General features: G+C 34.1%; 1 protein-coding gene across 1 annotated transcript in view; it reads left to right on the top strand.

The window, feature by feature from the left end:
- The window catches only part of LOC146168128 (sterol regulatory element-binding protein cleavage-activating protein-like), a 48693-nt gene that overhangs the window by 22251 nt on the left and 1474 nt on the right, over window positions 1-24968 (top strand). The window contains exons 7-22 of the mRNA XM_083388944.1: window positions 1708-1834; window positions 1897-2104; window positions 2331-2524; window positions 6519-6651; window positions 8020-8154; window positions 8233-8363; window positions 8693-8823; window positions 9474-9578; window positions 10142-10305; window positions 10852-10961; window positions 16238-16293; window positions 16735-16823; window positions 21373-21720; window positions 23206-23334; window positions 23394-23493; window positions 23556-23668. Of these exons, the coding sequence (XP_083245070.1) occupies window positions 1708-1834; window positions 1897-2104; window positions 2331-2524; window positions 6519-6651; window positions 8020-8154; window positions 8233-8363; window positions 8693-8823; window positions 9474-9578; window positions 10142-10305; window positions 10852-10961; window positions 16238-16293; window positions 16735-16823; window positions 21373-21720; window positions 23206-23334; window positions 23394-23493; window positions 23556-23668 (2273 nt within the window). The remainder of the gene's footprint in view (window positions 1-1707; window positions 1835-1896; window positions 2105-2330; window positions 2525-6518; window positions 6652-8019; window positions 8155-8232; window positions 8364-8692; window positions 8824-9473; window positions 9579-10141; window positions 10306-10851; window positions 10962-16237; window positions 16294-16734; window positions 16824-21372; window positions 21721-23205; window positions 23335-23393; window positions 23494-23555; window positions 23669-24968) is intronic.

Raw genomic sequence — 24968 nt, 5'->3', positions numbered from 1 at the left:
CAATATGAACAAATTTATTGAGTGTGTGTTTAAGTTATGCATGGGGTTGAGTTATATCTTGCAGTATGTCTTGGTGTCCTCAAGTAAAGGTTTTATTATTTGTTCATAAATGTCTGTATCCCATATAACAGTGTTATTCTCTTTGTCAGCTCTTAAAATCATGACAGGTTTATTTGCACACAGAGATCTTATTGCCAATTGTGCATGCTTGTCAAGACTGTTAGGTATGTTCTGATGACGCCAGGTACAGTTGACAACTTACTTACATGTGTAGGTTGCGGAATATACCTGATTCAACTGCTGCTACCAGTTATTGGGTAGGAACTCTTCTCAGTGCTGATGCAAAATTTAAACCAACTTGATGTACCCTGAGTTCTGCGTCAGTGGGCGTGTATCACAATATGTTAATGACCAAATCCTTTTGTTGTTTCCTTACCTTTATCTTGTGACTGTTGCCGAGGGGTTAATGGCAAACAATTGATTCTCACATTTATCCTTCAATCGTTTGGAATATGTCCTCAGGCCAACGTCAAACTATTATTTCAGGCAGTCCAGGTGAGCAAGCCAGTGCGGCGCAAACCAATTGCAGCAGCTTATCTGCTCTTGTCGTATATTCTTCAATCCGCTAGTTGGACTGAGTGATGCATTGTGCAATGAAGGCAATTTCACATGACGCATAATCTGTCTACCTTCTGCCAATTTCTTTTGTGATCTGCACCTAAAAGAAAGTTTAAATTTCCAGTTCATTTTGAAAAAAATTGTTGAGGGTCTGTAGAACCCTCAAATGTGATTCAATTCAATTTGTTAAAAAAAATTAAAAAGTCTAAACATTCCTTTTAAAGGCGCTGTGACTATTAGCAATTGATGTTTCACCAACTGCATATATCAAAATACAACCTAACCTGGACTGTCAGCTCAAATGAAATATCCAGGGTTTATAATGCACAATTTGTGTAATCTGTGATCAAGTCCCGGAGTCCTGCTGATGAACGATAACAGCACCTGTAATATAGTACACATGATGCCTCTGGAAGGGCTTACTGAAATTAGTCGGCCCAGTCAGGATTTTCATGCAAGCAAGGTCAGGCTAGAAAACCAGCTGGGCTGCATCGATGTCAAACTCAATAAACTAAGATACGCAGGCTCAGTGAGAGCTAGTTGTGAATTGACTATAGCACCGTTGCCTGCTGCATTTTGTTCATTTAAATTTGTTTTAACCAAAATGCATTTTTTGCCAAGTGTAAAATATATTCAAGTTAAAGAGGCACCTATAACAAAGTTAACTGCAATCCTTCTGAAACATTTTGTAAGCTAGACACACTAAAATAATTCAATGAACATTCAAGAGAGAATAGGGGACACTTTGTATTTGCTGTTGCAGCCTTACAATATGAAATATGTCTAGTTACCTTATGTTCCAAGCAGTGCATCAGTTAGTATTTTTTTAAATTGTTTGTCAAAAGATAATGTAGTATAAATTTGTTCTCGCCTTGTTTTGTCACTATTGCCAAATTTAATTCAAAATAGTTAAAACCTTTTTTTACGTATGGTTCCGATGTTTATATTTTTTTTCTTTTGATAATTCATGATTCATCATTAAAGAGGTCTGCTAAAAATCCATCCTAATCTAAATATGGTGGTGTGTTTTTTTTCTGTAGTGTTGTGAGCTTGATAACTAAGGTAAACGGTGTTAACTTGTATTTACAGGAAAAATCAATTTTGTCAAAAGCAAGATTGGAATGGCTTTTAGTGCAGTTGTTAGTGTAATGGCATCGCTGATGATGGCTGTTGGTCTTTGTTCATTGACAGGCCTTGCACCTATACAAAATGGAGGGTAAGATAGTGTTGTTTGTGAAAAGCTTTTTGTTTTCACTAAACTCTATATTATTCTTTTAGAGAAATTTTTCCATACTTGGTGTGTATCATTGGTCTGGAGAACATTTTAGTAATCACCAAATCTGTTGTTGCAACACCTATCCATATGGAAGTTGAAAAGCGGATTGCACTTGGTCTTAAAAGAGAGGGTTGTTCAATTACTAAAAACATTGTAATGGAGTTTGTTTTAATCGGCCTTGGCTACTTTACTTTCATTCCAGAAATTCAGGTAAAACATACTGTTCCTGTAAAACGAAAACCTTACAAACCTGGAAAAACCTTGGTTTTGATGGTTTTATAATAAACAAATATTTTAGTGTTTCATAAAGATTAATCACGGTTACAAAATAAAGGCACCAGATGTTTTGACTTTAAATATTTGTTATAAGTGAATAATTTAAAATAGATAAGTTAAAAAGTGCTGTCTAATATAAATGTTTATGATATTTTTTCAGGAATTTTGTGCATTCGCTGTGGTCGGAGTTTTGTCAGACTTTTTGATGCATATGATGTTCTTTGTGACCGTCTTGTCAATTGACATTAGAAGACTTGATGTAGCAGAAGACATGTATAGTTACCCAGTATCAACTCCCGATGGTGAACTTTTTGGAGATGATTTTAGTGCTTTGCAGCAAGTAAAAAAGTCTAGGTAATGTTCAATGAAATATTTTCGCCTATTTTTTTCATATTTTTTTTTCAGGAATGTATTTTCAATCAAGAATAATTTATACGAATACACCCTATTACAACCAGTATTGTGGTAACTTTTAAATGACTTGAATCCAAAATAAGCCATTTTAAAAATATTCAAAATCGACTAAGATTTTTTGCCCCATAGGTTTAAGTCAAGTTATGTAATTTAAAAAGAATATCTTAAATGGACTTCTGGTTCATTAAAACACTGGACATATATGTTGATATGCTTATAAAAAAAATAGCATAAACTTTATGCAAATGAAAGTACCCAGCTAAAACCATATTATATGGGCCGACAATTTATTTTCGGGACTTATCTTGCTTTTGCCGTTATTATATGGGCCGAAAATTTATTTTCGGGACATATCTTGTTTTTGCCGCTATTCTTTTTTGGTTTCATATGGTTTGCTATGGCATGTTTCAGGCTGATTTTTGTCCAGAGCATTATAGAAAAAGTGTACATCGTAGAACTTTCAAATTTTCAGACATGGCGTAGAGTGGTATGAAGGTGCTATGTAGAGGTATATGAGGCTGCACCCCTAGGCACCTCCAATTGGGGGACAAAAAATAAAAGTTACGTTCATCGTTTTAGTTCATAACAGCTATCTACTCCTATCTAGCGGCAGAAAAACTTCAATACAGAATGCTTTCATATCACTTGCTTTATTCAGCTCGCGTCGCGACGAGGCGGCTGCTGGCATCCCTGCTGTGCATTATTGTCCTGCGCGTGCAACGTTTTTGTTCGAAGTGACTTTCCTAGTAAAACTAGGGGCATGCGACTTGCCTTTCATAAAGAGGCCTCTCTAAGTAAAAAAAAACTATTGCTCTTACAACACAAAATATTTTACCACCGCAAATTTAAATTCAAATCCTGGAGGCAGTGTACACCTCTCTGTTAGGACCTGTTGTAATTGTTGCACCATTCAAACATATCAACACCAGGCCTAAACAAATATAATTATACAAGGGCCGCAACAACAAAAAGCTTAAGTTTAACGCATTCTTAGCGACGACGTTACAAAGCTATGTCATAACATAGCGTCATAAATAAATAAATATTGCGTTTATTGGATTTAAATTGGCAAAACTTTCAACATAAAAGGTGACTTATTAGGCACATAAACGTGTTTGCATATTGCTCAAACCTACAGATTTAAATTGGTCAAATATATGTTTCGATCATTTCCCAAAATCTACGGATCCGGCCCGTGGGCCGTAGGTTGCCGACCCCTGGTTTAACGCCTATGGTTTCAAATACATTTGCCAACTTTTACTTGTTAAATTTCTACCATGGCTTGGTCCAAACAATCACCGTTTAAACATACTTTAATTCGAACATTTTGCCAATTTAGACCAATTAACCGCAGTGTTCTTAAGACTTACTTTTGTATGGCCCCATGTTATGACGTGGCTGTGTAACATCGTTGCTAAAAATGCATTAAACTGGAGTATTTTGCTCACTGCACCCTTGTACAATTTTAAGTCATGTAGGCCTGGTGTTGATATGTTTGATTGGAGTAAGATATGAAACAGGTGCAAACAGAGAGGTGTACACTGCCCTAAGGTTTCGCATTTAAATTTGAGACAGTAAAATATGCTGTTTAGTAAGAACAATAAGTTATTCACTGAGAGAAGCCTCTTTCTAAAAAGTAAGTCGCACGCGCCCACTGTTACTAAAACAGCCCCTTTGCACAATAAACGTTGTACACGCGGGACAATAAAGCACAGCATGATGCCAGCCGCCATCGCTTCACAAGCTGAATAAAGCAAGTGTTATGAACGCATTCTGTATTGTATAAGTTTTTCTGTCGCTAGATAGGAGTAGATAGCTGTACAGGACTAAAACGATGACATTATTATTTTTTGTCCCCCAATTAGAAGTGACTAGGGGTGCGGACTCCTGAACCTCAAATACACACCTACATACCACTCTATGCCATGTCTGAAAATGTTTTATCTTATAACTTCTTTCCATGCCAAAGTTTCGTAATTAATTCTTTTTAATCTTAAAAGCTTTGGCGACAAATTTAATTAGTTGATGTAGGACAACTTCCAGGTATTTCCTTAAACACTAAGGCGCAAATACATTCAACACTACACAAATAATAAGGTAAATCGAAGGTCACTTTCAAAGCAATGATCGTAATAGGACTCTTTGTCCAGTTTTAAAAACTAGTTTACCGGTAAACAATCAAAGACGTCATTGCTGCAGTGGTAAGTAGTTATAAGGTTATTCTTTAACTTAAACGTTGTTTATTTTTAAATGTTTAACCCGGTCATTGACACCTTTGAAAAAGTTTATCAGATTTGCAATGTTTTTTAAAAAAATGTCGCAAACTTGTGTACAGCTGAGTTTTAGCCATTAGTCTACGGAAGTATGTTATTGTGATTTCTTAAAGGTCATAGCGGTCAACCAAGCCAAAGCTTAAAACAGAGGCGTGCAACATACGGCCCGCGGGCCACAGCACGGCTCGCTGTACCTATTTACGTGGCCCGCACATGCTCCGTCAGGTAGCCCATTAATTTTAAATACTTTTCACTGTTTGAAAAGTTATTTGTAACGGAGTTATTGGCATTTTTCAACTTGTATTATGTCACACTGACCAAACATATATTATTGCGTCATAGTGTGCATTGTAATAAAACTGTTTGTTCTGCTGGTAATGATTCAGTAACATGGTCGTGATCTTACTTTGTGGGTGCAGTGTTTTCAATATATATTAATATTTCACGTTGTTTTAATAAAAAAATTGTTCCAAAAATGTATATGTTGTTCGATTGTCTGGCCCGCAGCACCATCATAACTATACATTATAGCCCGTTGCGATAAACAGTTTCACGCCCCTGGCTTAAAAATTAACTGTCTGTAAATGTTTTATATAGCAATTATGTTTAGATACGAATCGAAAAAAACCATTGCCCGAATGAATGGTTTAGTTGTGAATTTACAATTATTTGTCATTATTTGATGTTTAACCAGTAACTATAGTGTTAGGCGAAATGTGGCGTTTTGTTTGTGGCGTGAACCAACCTGCGGTGAAGCGTCCTTTAATAGAAATCACAAGACAGGTTAACGATAACCCAAGAAATGACCCCGCTAGGACAAAATTTTGCAGGCGGCGTGCCAACAAATTTGGCGAGTGTTATTTCGCCTGGGCAAGTGCTGATTGATAGCTGCTCGCCTGCCTGGCGAGTGTAAATTTTTGCTTAGGAACAACCCTGTAACCAGTGTAACCTGTAAATTTTGTCAAAAAATTCTAATTACCCTAGTAATAATATCAAAAGTAATTGTTAGTTCAATAGGCTTAATAAAAATTTAGTATTTTTGTGGAGTGGTTGTGTGTTTTTTTTATTAGGTCTCTTGCCACATTTGGCATGCATGCCACGTGTTGGACACCCCTGCCCTAGCATAATTCCTTTGGGTTAAAGGTCAAAATTTGTTTTTTAAGCAAACCAATGTATTTTTTAAATTTAAAAATATTTTACATTTTTGTTTCATTTTTTAGGCCACTGTAAACAATAAAATGTCAAAGATAATTAATTTCAGACAATAAAAATGGGGCCACATAATAATTCAGACAAAACAAGACTGCACATTTTTTAAGCAAACCAATGTATTTATTTAAAAATATTTTACATTTTTCTTTTATTTTTTAGGCCGCTTTAAACAATAAAATGTCAAATATAATTAATTTCAGACAATAAAAATGGGGCCACATAATAATTCAGACAAAACAAGACTGCACATTTTTTAAGCAAACCAATGTATTGTATTTAAAAATATTTTACATTTTTCTTTTATTTTTTAGGCCGCTTTAAACAATAAAATGTCAAATATAATTAATTTCAGACAATAAAAATGGGGCCACATAATAATTCAGACAAAACAAGACTGCACATCAGAAAATCAAATTTGTTCATTTTTTATTTGATATGTATTTTGTTAGGAAGATGTCAACAACAGATGAAGCACATTCTTTGGAAACTGGTGGAAAGCAAATAACAATTTTAAAAATACCCAAGCGTTTAAGGGTTGTTTTTTTCTTTGCTGACACACGGATGATACAGCGTGGTTTAATGGTGAATCAGTCATTAACATAGAACTGTATAACTGTTGTATAAATTACTATTTCTACATAAATGCATTTAAATGGTTATTTTTATTTTTGTACTAGACGAATTACCCGATGTTGCCCAGGTTAAATAGAATATTTACCAGTTATTCTAATTGGTTAAAAATTAATTACACCTATGGTTAAACAAAATAAAACAATCCATCATACTGTGGGCTCTTTATCACTACTGCACATTATGTTGTAACATGTTAAACTGCTATCCTCATGTTATAGCCCATGATTTTGGAAGATAAATGTGGTAATCAGCATAAAACCAAAAAGTAATGTTACGGATAGTGCAAGATCTTTGTAAAAGACATAAATAATGCAAACATATTTTATATGGCATAACATTTTACTTATGCCTAAACGTTTGCAGTCCGTGTCACTATAAATAAATTTCATATTATGTGATGTGTTTTAAATTATGTCATATTGTGTGTCTAAAATCGGTTAACCTAATGCCCACACAATGTAACACCCCACACCCTATGTGAAAGCAGCATTAATGGAATGGCGTGTTTAATTATGTGACTTATCGGCATGGCTCTAAAGATCTAATTTTGGTTGTAGCAGCAATTGTTTAGACTTGATTGATGCGTGATATTTAAGCAAACCCATAATCCAAGTTCTAAACTGCATCAAACATGAGAAAATCCCCATTGAAAACAAAAAAATTCTCACTTTAGAACTGCTGCAATCAACTTTTTTTTCGAACTAAGTATTGCATTGTTAAACACATTGTAAGAAGCCATTAGACTTTTGCCTTAATCACTATAACAATATTGTTTGGGTTTGTTATTGTAAAATTAATAAAAGATAAAACCCGAGGGTTTAAAAGTTAACACACAAAAAGGAGTGTCCCCAGTTAAATTTTTTTCTAATATTATTTTTTATCCAATGCAAATGTTTTAGGAATATACCCTTGTAGGGCATGTCTTGTAACTATGTTTTGACATGTATTTTATCCTACCTGACTTCTAAACTTTTATGAGGAATCAGGAAGCACTTTAATATTTTAGTTAACAGAAAACTTTCAAGAGTAGGACTAGTGAGGCTATCTTTACAGCAACCTGGATAAAAATAAATTTAAAATTCCTAATTTTAAGCATATTATTATAAAGATAATGTTAAGCATATTACAAAATCTTTTTTGACCAACACAATCAAGCGCAATATAGTAAACCTACACTCTCTTATAAACCACTATAGGAAAAAATGTAAAAACCTCACAAATAGTTTCTCTTGTAGAATATAAGAGGGGATTGTGCTAAGCCCCTAGGAGAATATAAAACAACTTCAACCTGTTTAGTAGTTTGTTTGTATTCAAAAGGTATTGATGGTGATTTGGGTTGCCTGCTTAGTTTACAGTGACCCAATGGGTTATGGCACATTTTCCCTTGATAGTACAAAAAGAAAAGTGGACTTCTATGCGACCAAGAATTTGCAAAAAACTTCAATTTCACAGGTTAGCTTTTTAGTTTTTACTTCACTTTTAACTTGTATTGTTTTACATCATTAATTCAACATGATTACGTTTTTGCAGGAATCTGAAAATCAACTATTCTATACAGAAAGCATTAAATGGACAACCGAAGATTTATTTTCCTTTCAGAATTTGAGGTTTCGCCATTGGCCTACACTTTTTGCATATTACAATGTTACATTGGCTGATCGGTATGATAGCTCAAGTTCAAATTAAATATGTATAAGGGTAAACTAAATACTAAACCTATTTGTTAACCAGTCAATCTCTTCAAGATTGAAAAACCTAGCCTGCAGTAAGGTTTAACAACCTCTAACATTTTGCTATTATTTCTTTCTTTGGCAGATTAGTCAAAGTTGTGAGATTTTTGCAGTATGGTCAAGGTTATAAGTGCGAGCCTCATTGCAGGGTAGATTTTTAAAGCCTTTGAAAAACAGTTTCTTCAGTATATGTTAAAATATATATATAAATCATGAAATGATTGTGTAAATGAACCTAATCAAAAACTATTATTTTTAAGATTTGTAAGCATTCTTCCAGTATTGTTTCTACCAATCGATTTAAAACATAACCGAAACTCTACAAATAATTTTCCTCAATATATGTCTGATTTGAAGCATACAAATGGCAATGAATCATCATTTGCAGTTGGTAAGCTACACTGGGAAATATGACTCTCCTTTAAGTAAAGTAATTGATTAAAACAAGATTAAAGAGCGGCCTAAAATAGGTTCTTGTATATTTTGTTCAGGGTTATTTTTGCATTTGCTAAAACATTGATCTACCGTTTTAAATATTTGTTATATAATTTTTTAAATATTATATCTTTCACTTTGGTTTAGGCTACATATTGCTTGTTCTACTTTCCCTTTACTTGCATGGCAAAAATAGGCATAGGCCAAAATTTTCCACCTTCGTACATGACTCTACAGATGCAAAGGGGATTTACCGCTCCCTCTCCACTTTGAAAATGCACCCACAACCCAAAATGTAGTCTGAAAATAAATTTTTGATCCACATAATTTCGAAAAAGCAATATGTAGCCGATGAAATACATTTTTAACGCACATTATTTCGATGTTTTCAAGATATGTACTAAAAATAAATTTCGGAAAAATAATTATACAAAAAAAAAGATATGTCCTCAAAAAAAATTTTTGGCTCATATAATGAACATGACTTTTCATGTAATTAATGTCTGTATTTCTAATTTTTCCTTATTAAACTTTGTCTATTTTATTGGTAAAATTATTTTTATTTACAAAATAATCTGTTACCTGTTAAACTGATCGCTGTTGCAGTATCACATCATGTTAACACTAAATCAAAACAACTTTCATACACTGGAGAATATCAAATGACTGGCTTGGACTACTACTTAACACTTCTCCTTGGTGCAATTTCAGGTAATGCAATTGAGAAAAGTTTAACATAATCTGATCTGTTGTAGAAATGAATGTTTTTAAGCTCCACTTGCTATATTTTATTTTCATGTAAAAACACTTTACATTTTTTGTGTGATAATAAAGACCAATAGCCTAATAACCTTGAACTTTGTGGAAAACAGCTAGTTTCCAATTTTCTGCTATTGTTTAGAATGTTTTTTCAAAAATTGTTGGTTAGCAATAAACTTTGGAACACAGTACACAGGTTTTTTTAGTAACTTCAATAAAATCCTTTTTTCGCTGCTATTTTTGTCCTTTTTTTCCTTTCTTTTTTACATTTTATCGCTTTTATCTTCACTTGATTTTTACACTGATGATGGCATCAGTTATTGCTGAAACGTCTGTAAATTGCGAAATGTCGCTTTTATCAAATATTATGGCTTTTATATTTTTATTGTTGGTTAGCATTAGATAAGTATCGTATGATAACCATGCCTATTTAATATGCAATTATATGAAACCACCACACTAATTTTGTATTTAACTTTGATAGTGTTTAACTTTGTATATCCGCTTTTTTACAGGAATGCTGATGGTGTTTGTACTTAACATTATGTATAGATGTGTTTGTTCACGTAACTATGCTAATTGGAGGTTACACCGGCCTGAAAAAAGTTCATTGGAGCCAGGATCTCACATCAGTTCTGTTGGAGAATCTCTTCCTTTATCACTCTCTGACCACAACCAGGTGCTTTTAATTAAAAAAAAATAATTTTACTAAAATAATAAAAACTAGAACTGGTCACCTTGTACTCACTCAACCTGTGTCTCGACCTTATACACACAAAATACTAATAGGTTTTAATAGCTTAAAAACTCACCGTTTTGAACAAATATCAGCCAGCAAGGTCTTAGTACTTATATTATATAATATGCAGTTCGCCAATTAAATGACAGCATCAGTTTATCTATGCAAACACATAGTAAAAAATATTTAAAATAATAAATGTAAAATAAATAAATAAAATACACTTGAAACTAACATGAACTAAGACAAGCTGCATGAATGCCAACCACTAAAGAAAACATGCTTCAGCAAACTTATGGGAACAATATAATATGTAATAATTAAGTAGAGTTAACAGCTTGGTGGCCTACAGTTTGTTAAACAGCTTAAAAATAGTGTTTGCAAAGATCAAGTTTATTGTAATTATATTTTATATATATATATATATATTTGCTTAAAATGTACCCTGACTTCTCTTATGTAGAACTTTTTTTTTTATGTTATCAGATTATTGAGTTTGTCCACGCTAATGAAAACATTGTGGCTTCTACTGACATATCTGGGGTTTTAAAGACATGGGATTTTCAAACAGGAGAATTAATTTCTACTTTCGACAGGTTGGTTTAAACCTATTTATATTTTAAGTACTAAAATTATTTTTTTTATGGTTTCCAACCTGTGGATCGCAAATAAGGGCTGTCAGTGAAGGTGTCTTATTTAAAACTTTATAAGAAACAACAATCTAAACTAAAAATTTAGCACTAGTCGGACAGTAAACAAGGTGCAAACAATCAAGCAAATTGACACCCCCCCAAAAAAATGTCATAATGACATATTCCTTATACCTTATTGGCTACTAAATTCATTGGCGTCTTCAACAAAGAAATTGCTTTAAATGACACAAATTTGGCATGACATAAAGTAACCACATATGTTAGATCAGTAGTCTCCAGCCTGTGGGTCGCGACCCCGAGTGGGCTTGCCTAAAACTTTTGTGGGGTCTCCATAACTCACCATATTTCTGCTGATTTAGTACGAATCATGTATTTCCGTTTTCTTTATGATGACGTCACACTAATCATTGAATGAGTGCATAGGCGAGACAAGCTTTCGTTTCTTCTACATAAAATTGTTGTTTTCAGCTCTTCAGAGCTGCCAAATCAATGTAATACAATCAACATACCCCACTTTATATAATTAAGTTATTAAAATATATATATATTCTGTTTATAAAAGCATGAAGTGCGGTTGTGCTTATCCAAAGACTGCGTGAGCAAAAACTAGTGGATACTGTTCAGGCACAACGAGGGTCGTATCCAGAAATTAAAACGGGGGGCTTCCGAATTTTCAACTTAGGGAATTCCCTGTTGTTTTTTCGTCTGATTTGGCAGCTCTGAGCCAATTAACATCCAGCAAAAGCGAACATTTAGAAGCAAAGCGAACATGTGCGTTATCGACAATCCTGCCAGGCGCCAGCTGCGAAACCGCTTAGTGTGCAATCGTTAACTTCAGGCGAACAACTAAACCAAAACCGTGAAATATGTGTGATTGAATTGGGTAGATCCATGTACGGGACTAGGCTAAATTACAAGCATGTCTTTCGCAACCTGCAATACTAAACGGAGATCATTTTTCGATTAGCACGACATACAAAACTATTTCGAAGAAACGGTATAACTTTATTTATCTAGTTCAGGGTTTGATAACCATTTCAGGTTTGGTCGAGCGAAGCGAGCGCGATTTTTTTTGGGTTTAACGGCATTTCTTTTAAATTTCTTTAAGTTTTTCTTACATTGCCTAAAATGAAAAGTGTTAAAAAATATATGTCAAATATTTTTGAATACGTTTTCGGTTTGTCCGCGACGCGCTTGGCATCTTTCCACGGCGCAACGGTAAAGAGGCGCTGATCTAGTTTAAAATACTGCATCAAAACGTTAACAAACCGGACGTAGTAAGATCATTCGCACGAAGCGAGAACATTTTTTGCACTCACGTAGTTAAAATAGTCAAAAAGTATTTGAAATGAACTCGTGTATAGTTTGTCAAAGAGGCGACGGACCCGATGAATTACAGTAGGTTGCCAACCCCAGTCTTACACCAACACGCAGACAACAAACAGCGAGAAACATCAGCACCGTCTAACTTGAAGTTTTCAGAGAGAAAAAAGCGGAAACCGCTTGATTTATATTATTAATTGTCGAACACACAGTTTCTGATTAGCCAACCCGAACGAATAACGAAAGGCGAAAGAGAAAAACTATCTAGCATTTACGGTCGACCAAATAGAAGACGAACGGCGTATTGCGTTTGATTTTGGTTTCTCATTAGCGTAAGCCGCGTGACCCAATTACATTTAAAAACACGCAGCTTCGGACGGTGAGTAAAACTCTGACAAAAATGAACAAAAAAAGATAATGTCACTTACGAAAAGCGGGGGTCCGAACCCCACCATGGCTTTCGGCCCACACTGTAAAAAGCAAAGAATCGTGTCGTCCGTATTCTGTTTGATGCTAATTTTGTCTGAAATCGGTTAACCTAATTATCTAATGCTTCCCCACCATTACAGTATAATTTTTGCCATTTGGTTAAAACAGGTTAAAAGTGAAAAGTTAACATATAACCTAAAAATCAGTTTTGTGTTTGGTATCTGAAATAGATGTTTAAGTAACTAAAACCTGTGACATGGGAATGATATTTAAGCAGAAAGGTAATCCCCGTGCTAAACTGCATCAAGTGTGAAAAAAATCCCTTTGAAAATAAAAATCGCTTACTGATAAACTGCTGCAATAAACTCAAAATTTTGCGTACTCTGCTGAAATGTTGCATGGTCAAAAACATTGTAAGAAGCTATTAGGCTTTCTCCTCAATCGCTGGAAAGGTGTGCTGTACGATATCGGTGTACGTTTTTTGATGTTTAATCAAAGTATGTTTAGAAAACCCGTTCAAAAAAACATTTTTTTGTCAAATTTAAGTCCCCTTGGAATTGTTAGGTTGCGTCTAAAAACCCCACAAACCAAATCTGAGCATGTTTGGTTCAGTATTGACTGTGCTACGTCAATTTGAAAATTCTGATTTAGGCTAAATTTTTGAAAAAAATAAACTATAGGGTTATCATAGGGTCGTCACAGTGCTACAAGTGTTTTGGCCAACTGTTTAAAAGTGGGCTACAGGCCCTTTAAATCTTAAAATTTAAGAGCAGTGGTATGTAAAAGCTAGAAGACTTTCACTTACATACTTTTGTCATAATTACATTTTGGTTTAATTTTGATTTTTTAAGGTTCACTGGTCTGCAGAATTTGTTTTTAAATTTTACCGGTCCGTAAGCTTGAAAGGTTGAGAACCACTGGTTTAGAGCAGTGCTTGCTCCACAACCGGTGTGGGGGTCCCAAATTTCAACTTATGGAATTCCATATTTTCTGCATGACGTTAATGAATATTGACATTATAAAATAGAAACAGGTATGACGTCATAAAAAAAAACAAAAAAACAGTCAACTAACGTCTAGCAAAAGCGAACCTTGAGACTCAAGCGAACACATGCCACATGTGTCGTTAACACTCCTGCCAACCCTGCGTATTGTGTTCCAAAGTAATTTTGGCTGCTCAGAACAAAAAATTAGGCAAAAGGGTACAAAGCACGGTTGTCAAATCATTTATTGAGCAGTAAAAGCCCTTTTCTCTGTCCGGGATTACAAGGTGTGCAATTTACAGGACTTTGGCTAGGAACACATGATAAGACCTCCAAAGCAATAATATCTAAAGCAGAATAATCTACAGTGCCATAGTATCAAGACCAACAACATCATAGAGCCAAATATGCAGTTATTAGCGACAGAATAACATCTAAATCTTCTCAAAAAGACATAAACCCGACGGAATAAGTCTTGAATTCACCGGAACACAGCCTAAATGGGCAAAATAATGCCTAAAATTGATGTTTTGGTGTCAACCTTTTAGCGCTCTTAACTTGAATGCCGTTAGGGCGCGGCTGTTTTGGCTTTCAGTTGATTGCCCCTGTTTGGATTTAATGTTCGGTAATGTGTGGGGTTAGAAATTAAGTTAGGGTCGGAATATTAGGGGAGTTAGTCATAAATTTAGGTAAAAGGTTATATAGGCCTTAGGTCCTATTGAGGGTTTCAGACTTATTTCGATTTAGAGGTTATTACAACTATTTTGGTATTTGCCTTATTTTGGTCTTAAACCGAACTGTGTTTTATTCCGACGTTAATGTATAATAATCTGGGTCTTATGACTGAAGACCCTTTGGTCATCTTCAGATAATTTAGGAAAGGGTTGCCATACTTCAGGATTTCACTGACATGTCAGGGAATTTAATGTTAAAATCTGCTTTAGGAAGAAATGGCACAATCTGCATAAATGTTCAGGATTTGACCATATTGTATGAAGTATTTCGCCAAAACATTCACAATATCGAAAACGTTAATTACAATATCAAAAATGCTAAAAACGATAAAAAACTATGAATTTTTGGTTCTGTTTAGTAAATAGCTTTGTATTTACAGGAGACAGGATGTAACTCATGCGTGTAATACTATTTATTGAATCATTGTTACTTTACACATGATCATGTTTAATAACTTTTAATCATTTTGTTTTTACTTTAGAAAAGATATTTTTGTATTTCGTTGTATTTTAGTCAGTTTTAGTTAGAAATGTTTAAACAGTAGTATGTTTTTAATTATTTTTTACTGCAAGTTAAATAATGGCAAAACCTTAACAAGCAAGGTTATATAGTTTTTTACCAAATATGGAACTGCTTATAAACACTAATTGGATGTACGGCTAACCTATCGTTGAAACAACATGCTTTAAATAAAAGGTGTTCGGAACTAATTATGTTTTAGCCCGATTTGTTGAAAATAGATTAGCCCAAATGCGCAGTGCCGTGTCTCATCGCGCCCTCAAAAAATGTTGGTCAAACTTAAACTATACAAAGACATTTTCCACGCTGCACACATGATACAAGTATTTTCCATCTTTTTAATATAAAAAAATACTTCATGTTTTGTAACTTTCAACATTACTTGTGACGTCCTCTGATCTGGAGTTGGTCATGGCAACCGCAGTAAATTTGTCCAGGATTTCGCGTTTCAAAATATGGCAACCCTATTTTAGGAAGACTGTAAAACTGCAAAATCATGTTATAAAATAATGTAAAAAGTCAAATTTCCTGGCTTCTCTTGGGGCAGTGTAGGATATTAGCTTTTTTGTCTTGCCGTTAGTCGTATATTTTGTAGGTGTCCGGCCGAATTGTTTTAGGTTTGTTGGTGTGCCACAAGTGAAAACAGGTTGCGGAGCACTGGCTTAGTGGGCAAATAAAAACAATTGCCATTTTCAATTTCCATAATCTCTTGTTAAGCGATACTTAACAGAAAAACATTTGCACACAATGAGTTCTCTATATCGACATAAAACATATACATAAATTAAATATATATATTCTTTCTAATCGATTTTACGATCACTATAGTTTTAGACTTCTAAGTAGAAATCTAAAGTGAATCAATCCCTATTGTTTAGTTAAAGTTACCTTAGGAGTTTATGTAAATTTAATTTTTTATTGTTGCGTCATAAGCGCACAAGACAGTTTCTTCATTTGGGATCAAGAAGTAAACATTTTGTCTTGGACTGTGCATTTTTCTAATTTGAATTTGATTCTAATTGATTGTTTTGTGTGTAATTTATGTGAAATACACCAAAATTAGGGGTTGCATAAGTTTTCGAAAACTGTAAAAGGGGGTCGCAAGAAGACTAAGTTTGGAATCCACTGTGTTAAAATTTACACATATTTCTCAAGTCTTTCTGTGCTGGTTTCTATGTAATAATTTTGATCATTTCTTTATCAATATTAAACATGTTTTTTTATTTATAGAAAAAATAATTCAATGGATGAATATGAAAAAGACATCTTACACGATAAAATGAAAGGTAATTGAAATTATTGATTACACTGAAATACTAATATAAACTTTTTTCTCCACACACTTTTATGTTTAAATAAGTCTAAAATGTGGTATATGGTTAGTTGCATGATACGTTTCATAAAATAAAAACTTTTTTAAAACATCAAATTTTATTAACCACAATTTATTTTATTAACCTCAAAGTGTCAGAACTTTGTATTTTATTTTATCTGTACTCTTTCGATTCTTTTCAATTAATCTTCATCGGTTTGGTTGTCACTAAACTATGTCCCATGTTACTAGATAATAATGGAAGATTGAGGTTTCTGATATTGGTATATCACACATGAAACTAAGCCCATAAAAAAGTATTTAATAATTCACAAGTCATAGTTCCTATCACTTATAATTATACTGAATAAATTTGATTGGCTCAATTTTTTCATACAATTGGTTATCCTTCCAGACCATCATTCTACGTTTGGTTCATGTATTTGGAGTTTAACAAGTTACAAGCAATTACTTATTGTTGGATGTGATAATGGCTGCATAGAGGTAAATACTGTGCTTTAAATAACCTGACAGCCTATTGGTCTGTTCGCATTGCAAGAGAATTACTCCATAATAGTTAAAAGGTACTAACTTTTAGTCAGAAACAAGAAGGGACGTTTACACAAGAAAGTAGCAAGGATGGGCCGTTTTAGAAACAGAACAAATAAATCCTTATATGTGGGCTGCTAAATCACTGGGAGAAAGTGTTTGTGAACTGTGTTGTGCCACATACTTAACTTTTATCTACATATTTCAACTTTTGCCAAATTGCATTGTTAATGGTTAATACATCTAGTAGATGTTTATTTAATGACCAAATAAATATCTATGAAAAAAAAGTCCTCCACCATTGGTAGAAGTATTCTTTCTTAATTGTTTTATGTTTGCAAACAACTAAAAAAGTTTTGTTGGTTTGATAAATTACATAAAAAGAAGTACACATTTTTATGTAAATTCTTACAAAATGTGTTTTAAATTCACCAGATTGTTGCCAGCCACTCATAAGTATTGGTTTCTATTAAGGGGTAAATTTCAGAGTTGTTTTTATTGTGCCATATTTTTAACGTCTAAAAAACTAAATTAATTATTTTAAGACAAATATTTACTGTTCAAAGGATAAAGTTTAATATAGGGATGTTCAAAGTAGAATCCCAAGGTATTCTAGAATAGTAATATGCTAAATGAAGAAAACAGTGGATGTTATTTTAGAGCTTCAATAAACTGCCAGTGCTATTGCGAGCAAAATTAAAATTTTTGCATGTGACATTATTTTGTTGGTCCGGCGCAGTCAAATGTTCCCAAACACCTGAAGACCTTGCACGTGGCATTTCTTTCTCCTTGGTCAAAACTATGTCTCAACCGCGATGACAACGATGCCGATACAAAATTCCTTAGCACAAAGGCGAAACGTTTACATGCAAAGTCAGCGTTTTTTACCACTACCGCGAGTCCAAAGTCCAACCGCGCGGTCAGTCCAAATACGTCACACACGGCCTTCTGAAAATCGCGCTTTGGAATTAAATTTATGCAGCACCAATGCGGAGCAAAACGTTAAAACGCAAAGTCAGCATATTTTACGACTACCGTGAGCAGTGTTCCCGCTAAGCGCATTTTTTTGCGCATTTGCCTTTTTTATCACAGAACTTTTTATCACAGAAGTGCGCAAGCAAAAAAAAAATTTAAAGTTGTGTTTTTACTTAAATTTGACCTCCAGTCGTCTCCTCAAGCCCACATTATCACTATTTTGCAAAGATTATTACATATAATACCTTATGTACCCCATTTTTGCTTCACGAAAGTTTCGAAAAAGTGCCCAAATTAGTTTTATCCGAGCTACGTACGGAATAAAAAGTGCCCAAATCAGTTTTATTTAAGCTACGTACGGACAGAAAAGTGCCCAAATTAGTTTTTTCCGAGCTACGTATGGACAAAAAAGTGCTCAAATTTATTTTATTTGTGCTACGTATGGACAAAAAAAGTGCCCAAATTAGTTTTATTCGAGCTACGTACGACCAAAAAAGTGCCCAAATTAGTTTTATTCGAGCTACGTACGGAACAAAAAAGTGCCCAAATAAGTTTTATTCGAGCTACGTACGGAACAAAAAAGTGCCCAAATTAATTTTATTCGAGCTGCGTACAGAACAAAAAGTTTCCAAATTTTCTATATACGACCAAAAAAGTGCCCAAATTAATTTTATTCGAGCTGCGTACAGAACAAAAAGTTTCCAAATTTTCTATATACGACCAAAAAAGTGCCCAAATTAGTTTTATTCGAGCTACGTACGGAACAAAATGTGCCCAAATCAGTTTTATTTAACCTACTTACGGAACAAAAAGTGCCCAAATAAGTTTTATTCGAGCTACGTGCGACCAAAAAAGTGCCCAAATTAGTTTTATTCGAGCTGCGTACGGAACAAAATGTGCCCAAATCAGTTTTATTTAACCTACGTACGGAACAAAAAGTGCCCAAATAAGTTTTATTCGAGCTACGTACGACCAAAAAAGTGCCCAAATTAGTTTTATTCGAGATGCGTACGGAACAAAATGTGCCCAAATCAGTTTTATTTAACCTACGTACGGAACAAAAAGTGCCCAAATAAGTTTTATTCGAGCTACGCACGACCAAAAAAGTGCCCAAATTAGTTTTATTCGAGCTACGTACGGAACAAAAAGTGCCCAAATAAGTTTTATTTAACCTACGTACGGAACGAAAAGTGCCCAAATAAGTTTTATTCGAGCTACGTACGACCAAAAAAGTGCCCAAATTAGTTTTATTCGAGCTGCGTACGGAACAAAATGTGCCCAAATCAGTTTTATTTAACCTACGTACGGAACAAAAAGTGCCCAAGTAAGTTTTATTCGAGCTACGTACGACCAAAAAAGTGCCCAAATTAGTTTTATTCGAGCTGCGTACAGAACAAAAAGTGCCCAAATTTTCTATGTACGACCAAAAAAGTGCCCAAATTAGTTTTATTCGAGCTACGTACGGAACAAAAAGTGCCCAAATCAGTTTTATTTAAGCTACGTACGGAACAAAAAGTGCCCAAATAAGTTTTATTTAAGCTACGTGTGGACAAAAAAAGTGCCCAAATTAGTTTTATTCGAGCTACGTATGGAACAAAATGTGCCCAAATTAGTTTTATCCTAGCTACGTATGGACAAAAAAAGTGCCCAAATTAGTTTTATTTGAGCTACGTACGACCAAAAAAGTGTCCTAATTAGTTTGCTTTAAGATATACGTGCGACAAAAGTGGTTCTTAACTTGGGAAGGCGCTCACCCCCAAATAGAGCGCCGTCAAATTCTCAGGACGTCGCAAGTTCTGATATAAATATTTTATATTTTGTGCAGTAATTTTTATGGTTACATGTTACGCCTGGTGTGATTTCTGCCTATATTCGGTGTCTTATGCTTTACTTTGAAATTACACGCATGTGTAGTTTCAGCCGATCTGTCAGAAATTAGTGCAGTTTTATGCAAAAAGGTCTACAACAATTAGGGCAAAAAAAGGCAGAAAGAAAAGGGGCAGAAAGAGTCGACTTATTTTAGACCTTGAGGTAGCGGCAATTTGCACTAATTGGATCTTTAGGTAAACTTCCGGCAGATATAAATAAAAAATATTTGCTAAAAACCCACAAAAAACTATGAGATAGATTTAATAATACTTGACCCACCCGAACCCAAACGATAACCAGTTTCCTAACTCAAATAAAGTGCGTTAATTTAATAATTATTTAAACGCTGGGAAAAAGCCCAAACTCGGTTGGGCGTAAGATAAAAAAATAATTTTCGTATTGGGACCGAAAGCGTTTATATAATTATTAAATCAACGCACATTATTTGGGTTAGGGTGCTTGTTAGCGTTTGGGCTCGGCGGCTGACAGGTATTATTAAATTTAATCTTCTTATCTTTCTTACTCAGTAACTGGAATTTTTTTGCGATACGCGCGAATCTTTCGTTTTACAACTTTATTTTATTCCTAATTTGGAGATATTTTTAGCTCAAGGTATCTGTGTTTTGCACTGTATGTTTTGTGTTATAGGAAAGTACTTGCTTTATATAAAAAAAAACCTCGTGTCGTAATCGCTTTAAACTTTTTAAACAAAATTATAACAATTACCTGCGATATGCTTTTATTTGCAAAAAAAGAACTTTTCCATGCTGTGGCTCATTTTTTTGGTAAAACAGTGTACAATGCAAATTACAATATACCCCGAAAAAGCAAAGTTGCGTGTTGGGTCAACTAAAGTAGTAGGTTAAATTTATGTCAATATGAACAGGAAAGACGTGAAGGCCAATTTGTTTCTAATTAAAGTAATTACTTCGAAAAATGCGTAACCCGTGTAAAAGTTAAAAATGCTTACTGCTAAAACCGCTGCACTACGCGCGACATTGACCTCGACCGTTAGGTGGTTAGACAGCGCTACGCTTGACCAAGTCCGCCACACAAACTAGCAAGCGAGCGCAATTCTCCAAATAAAGAGACTCATTTTTATGTCTGGGAGAAATTAAATAAGATTATTGCGACGCCTCTCGTGCTCTCCCGCGCATATTGCTCCTCTCAATTGCAACGAAAGCATCCGTCCGACAAAGCAAGCAAAAAATAATTACAGACTATATTATTAAGGACTTGTAAATTGGCAATATTAACAGACTGATAATAGTGAAGACCAAAAAAAAGGTCTCCCGCGTATCCAATTTGGGCACTTTTTTGTTGAAAATTTTGGGCACTTTGCGCACCTATTGTCGGCTTATGCGCAAAATTTTGGGCACCTGCGCACATGGTAAAAAATTAGCGGGAACACTGACCGTGAGTCCAACCGCGCGGTCAGCCCAAATACGTCACACACGGCCTTCTGAAAAGCGCACTTTGTAATGAAATTTATATCGGTTCCAATTACCCGATATAAACAGCAAAATTGGATTGGATATTCTACTTTGAACATCCCTATTTAAATATATACCTTTACTCATTTTCTTTGGTTTACTAAAAAATGTTAGGAGTTTTGAGTTTTTCTTTTTAACATTTTTAAATTTCTTTGTTAAAACATTAGGTTTGGGATTATTCTTTATCTCAATTTCGATGTGGCCATGATTCTGGTAAAAGTGGTGTCATTGGAATTGCTGTTGAATTCCCTAGACTTGTTGCTGCCAGAATTAATGGCTCTTTAGACTTTTACCACATTGAGGGATCAAATTTAAGTAGTCCGACTGTTCAATATAGAGGTTTTTGCTTTATTTTATTTTTGCTTTGGTATGTTAGTGTTCTTAAATATTTTTTCTTGTTGTTACTTATGCCAGGATCATCTCGCAATCAAACCAATTTAGACAAGGACATAGTATCATTGCAATTGATTTATACAATAAAAAGTGCTCATCAACAACCAATATCTGCATTTAAGGTAAGGCAATTTATATGATAAAATAAAAAAAACACTCCTGGTTGTCTTTTTTCGTGCTTCTTGTGAATCTCTGTTATGCGCCTAAAGTTTCAGTCTCCTTTTAAGCTTAAAATGTTTGCCAATTTAACCAAATAATGCTATTTATTTTAACCAAATAATGTTTTTTGCTAATAATCTGAATTTAATCTGCATATTTGTGATAAGCATAAATAAATTAAGAACTTCAGTAGGTTTCTTAACTACAACTAATTTTTGCTTGGGAAGAGTGGGGTTTAATCAGAACTTGCACACCACTGTGCAAGTGCAAAATAACAACCCTTTAGTTTTACTCTTTATTATGTCTTGATTGTTCCCTTGTTTTTTGCCTAAACATGTCAAGGTTATACATTAATTAGGCGACCATAGCATTTAGCTTTAGCTATGCGTTACTTACTGACGTCCGTAAAAACATTGTATGCTATAGTCGAATAAGAGATACCGCTGAGTTAAATGATAAAAATTTAGAATGTTTGTATTAAAGGCCCGTTGCCCTGAGCTTGTGTAGGCCCATTTTAAAAGACAAAAACTGCTAAAAGTTCATGAGGCACATCTATATTAGAAGTAAAAAGGGGTTATGGAAAACAAAACGTTTCCCAATGGCCATTCCTAAATTGCCATGTAGTGTAAGTAGTTTAGATGGTACTGATTGGAATGTTAGAGTAATTAATAAACTGTGTTTCTTTAATTTTGTATTTTTGTTAATTTATGATGTCCTCCATTATTATGTTTTTTTAAAGGGATTGACCAGGTAAAAATGTTTCAAAACCACTTGCTTGAGGAAAAAGCAAGAGGATAACAGGGTGCACAATATGTGTTTGTTAAACTCCATGACTAACCGATATTTCAGGCTTCACAGTAGTTATTTAACAAACTTAGTAAATGTTGTGCTTGAAATAATGTGCAAAGCAGTTTAAAACACATTTATGTTATAGAATAGCATAGGTGAAGTAGTAGTAACATTGTTGCCATACAATTACAATGCCAACAACGTTAGCTCCTGTCATTTTGAGGTACTAACAAGGAGAAGAGGAAGTTGAATGGCAAAGCAACATTTACTCAGTGACAGCCAATAGAATGCTTACACAATTAAATCAGGTGTAAAACACTTCAAATGAAAGGCTTAATGTTAACATTCAACTTATATGCTAATTTTAAACAAACATTTTCAATTTAAAACTTTATATAAAACATTATTTCAATGTGATATTGAGACAGAAAAACACTTGTTTAAATCTAGTAGTTTTTCTGCAACAATTAATGTTTTTTTTTTCAAATATTGTGTATTTTGCAAGCAAAGCATTACATTTACACCCCTTCCCTATGTTTTTTTTTTGTGTAAGTCAGTTGAGAATGGCAGTTGTACATTTTGCCTTCTCTTATATACTTACCTGACAAACGAAACGTTCTTAAGCTATAAAACTATTGTTAAGTTGTCTTTATTTTTAGGTTGCTATGGGTCGCATTTTGACAGGAAGCTGTGATCATACATTAAAACTATTTACAATACAAGATGCTCGATGTCAATACACCATGTTTGGTCACACTGGACCGGTGTCATGTATTTTTATGGACAAGGTGAAATCATTTTCTGTATTTTTTGGGTTATTTTAGAAATAAAAATAATGACAACTTAGGGTACACCAGCTGGAGCAGTCAGTGGATCAGCTGATGGAACTGTTAGGCTATGGGACTTACTAACTGGTTGTTGCCTACATAAGTTGGAAGAGCATAAAGGTACAGTCCAATGTTGTTGTTTTTTTGTTAATGGTTAAACTAAATATTTTCTGTTTTAATAGAACCAATTTCTGCAGTTGAATGTACATCGCTTCACATAGTTTCCACCGCTCAAGATGCCAAAATGTGCATTTGGTCTCGCAGATCTGGATTTTTGCTACAGATAATTAAATTGGTACATACATCTGTTCTATTGACTGTTATATTTCAAATGAAAGCAAAATAGAGGTTATTTGACTATCACTAAAATGTACTCATTTTGTGCTATATACCTACAATTAGTATTACACAATACAATACTTACTTGCTATTTACACTCTTAAAAATACAAGCCTGATTTTAGTTTTTTGCATGTATCAAGTCTTAAGGGATTACCTCTTTCTTAAAGTTGAGATTTCTTTAGCCATTTAAACGGATTAAGGCTTTCCCGTTTATATTCACGTTTTAGCCGGATTTAAATCCATTTTGTTAATTTATTCTCTCTCGTTTTGTCGCTGGGATAGATTAAGTTCTTTCGTTTCTTAGTCCGTCAAAAGGAGTGATTTTCAATCCGTTTGCTGCTGATAGCGTGGTTCTTTGTCTGACCGCAAAAATCGATCGTCGAAGTTTAATTATGTTTAACGGTTACGACAGCAAAGTGTGAAGTATAGTATTTTCGAAGTCAAACGTATTTGCTAGTGTTTACAAAGTGAGAACAGCAAATTTTGCACTTGTTAGGCTGCTAAACTATATCTAGCATGGTTGTTAGTCTTATTTTTATAGTAAGGAAAAATGAAGGCGCTGGTCTAGAATCCTACCACAACGAACATTGATTAGGTTAGGATGCAGGTTTGGGTAGGTTAAGCAATATTATTAAATAGTAATACTTGACCCACCCTCACACAAATATTGTGCATTGCTTTAATAAGTGTCTCAACGCTGTGGTAGGATTCAAGACCAGCGCCAAAATGAGCTTTAAAATTCGCCAAAAATTAGTTGGTCAAATGAAGAAACTATGCTGCTTTTAAATATCTAAAATCATTGGCAAGGTGGGAAGAAATAAACAATAATATCTGCAATGGGAAGAGAGTCTCGAGAACCAAAGTTATAAAAGAGATTGGTTAGAACATTTTTAGAAAAAAATTTGCAACAAAGAAACATATGCATAGTGCAGCTTGTACACTTAATCTGGCTTGATTTTCGCGCCATGTAATTACGACGCTGCAACGGATTAATTTTCAATCCGGATTGAACATTAATTTAATCTGCCCGCGAAATGTGCATATAAACGGGCTTACTATTTTGCTTGGAAAATGCTATAAACGTATGTCTTATATGTTTTGTTATACCGATTTCTAAGAATAGACAGTATTAATTTAAGAGTAACTGCTATTTTATCTTAAAATTTCAGGTTCAGGTGCTTCCAAACATTTTTCGGTATACTACCTGTGCTATTACTACTTCCCTTATTTCATTCTCACATACCAATTTGCAAA

Source organism: Ascidiella aspersa, chromosome 1, assembly GCF_963924565.1.
Source record: "Ascidiella aspersa chromosome 1, kaAscAspe10.2, whole genome shotgun sequence".
In the NCBI taxonomy this organism is placed as follows: Eukaryota; Metazoa; Chordata; class Ascidiacea; order Phlebobranchia; family Ascidiidae; genus Ascidiella; species Ascidiella aspersa.
This window is presented reverse-complemented; position numbering and strand designations above follow the sequence as displayed.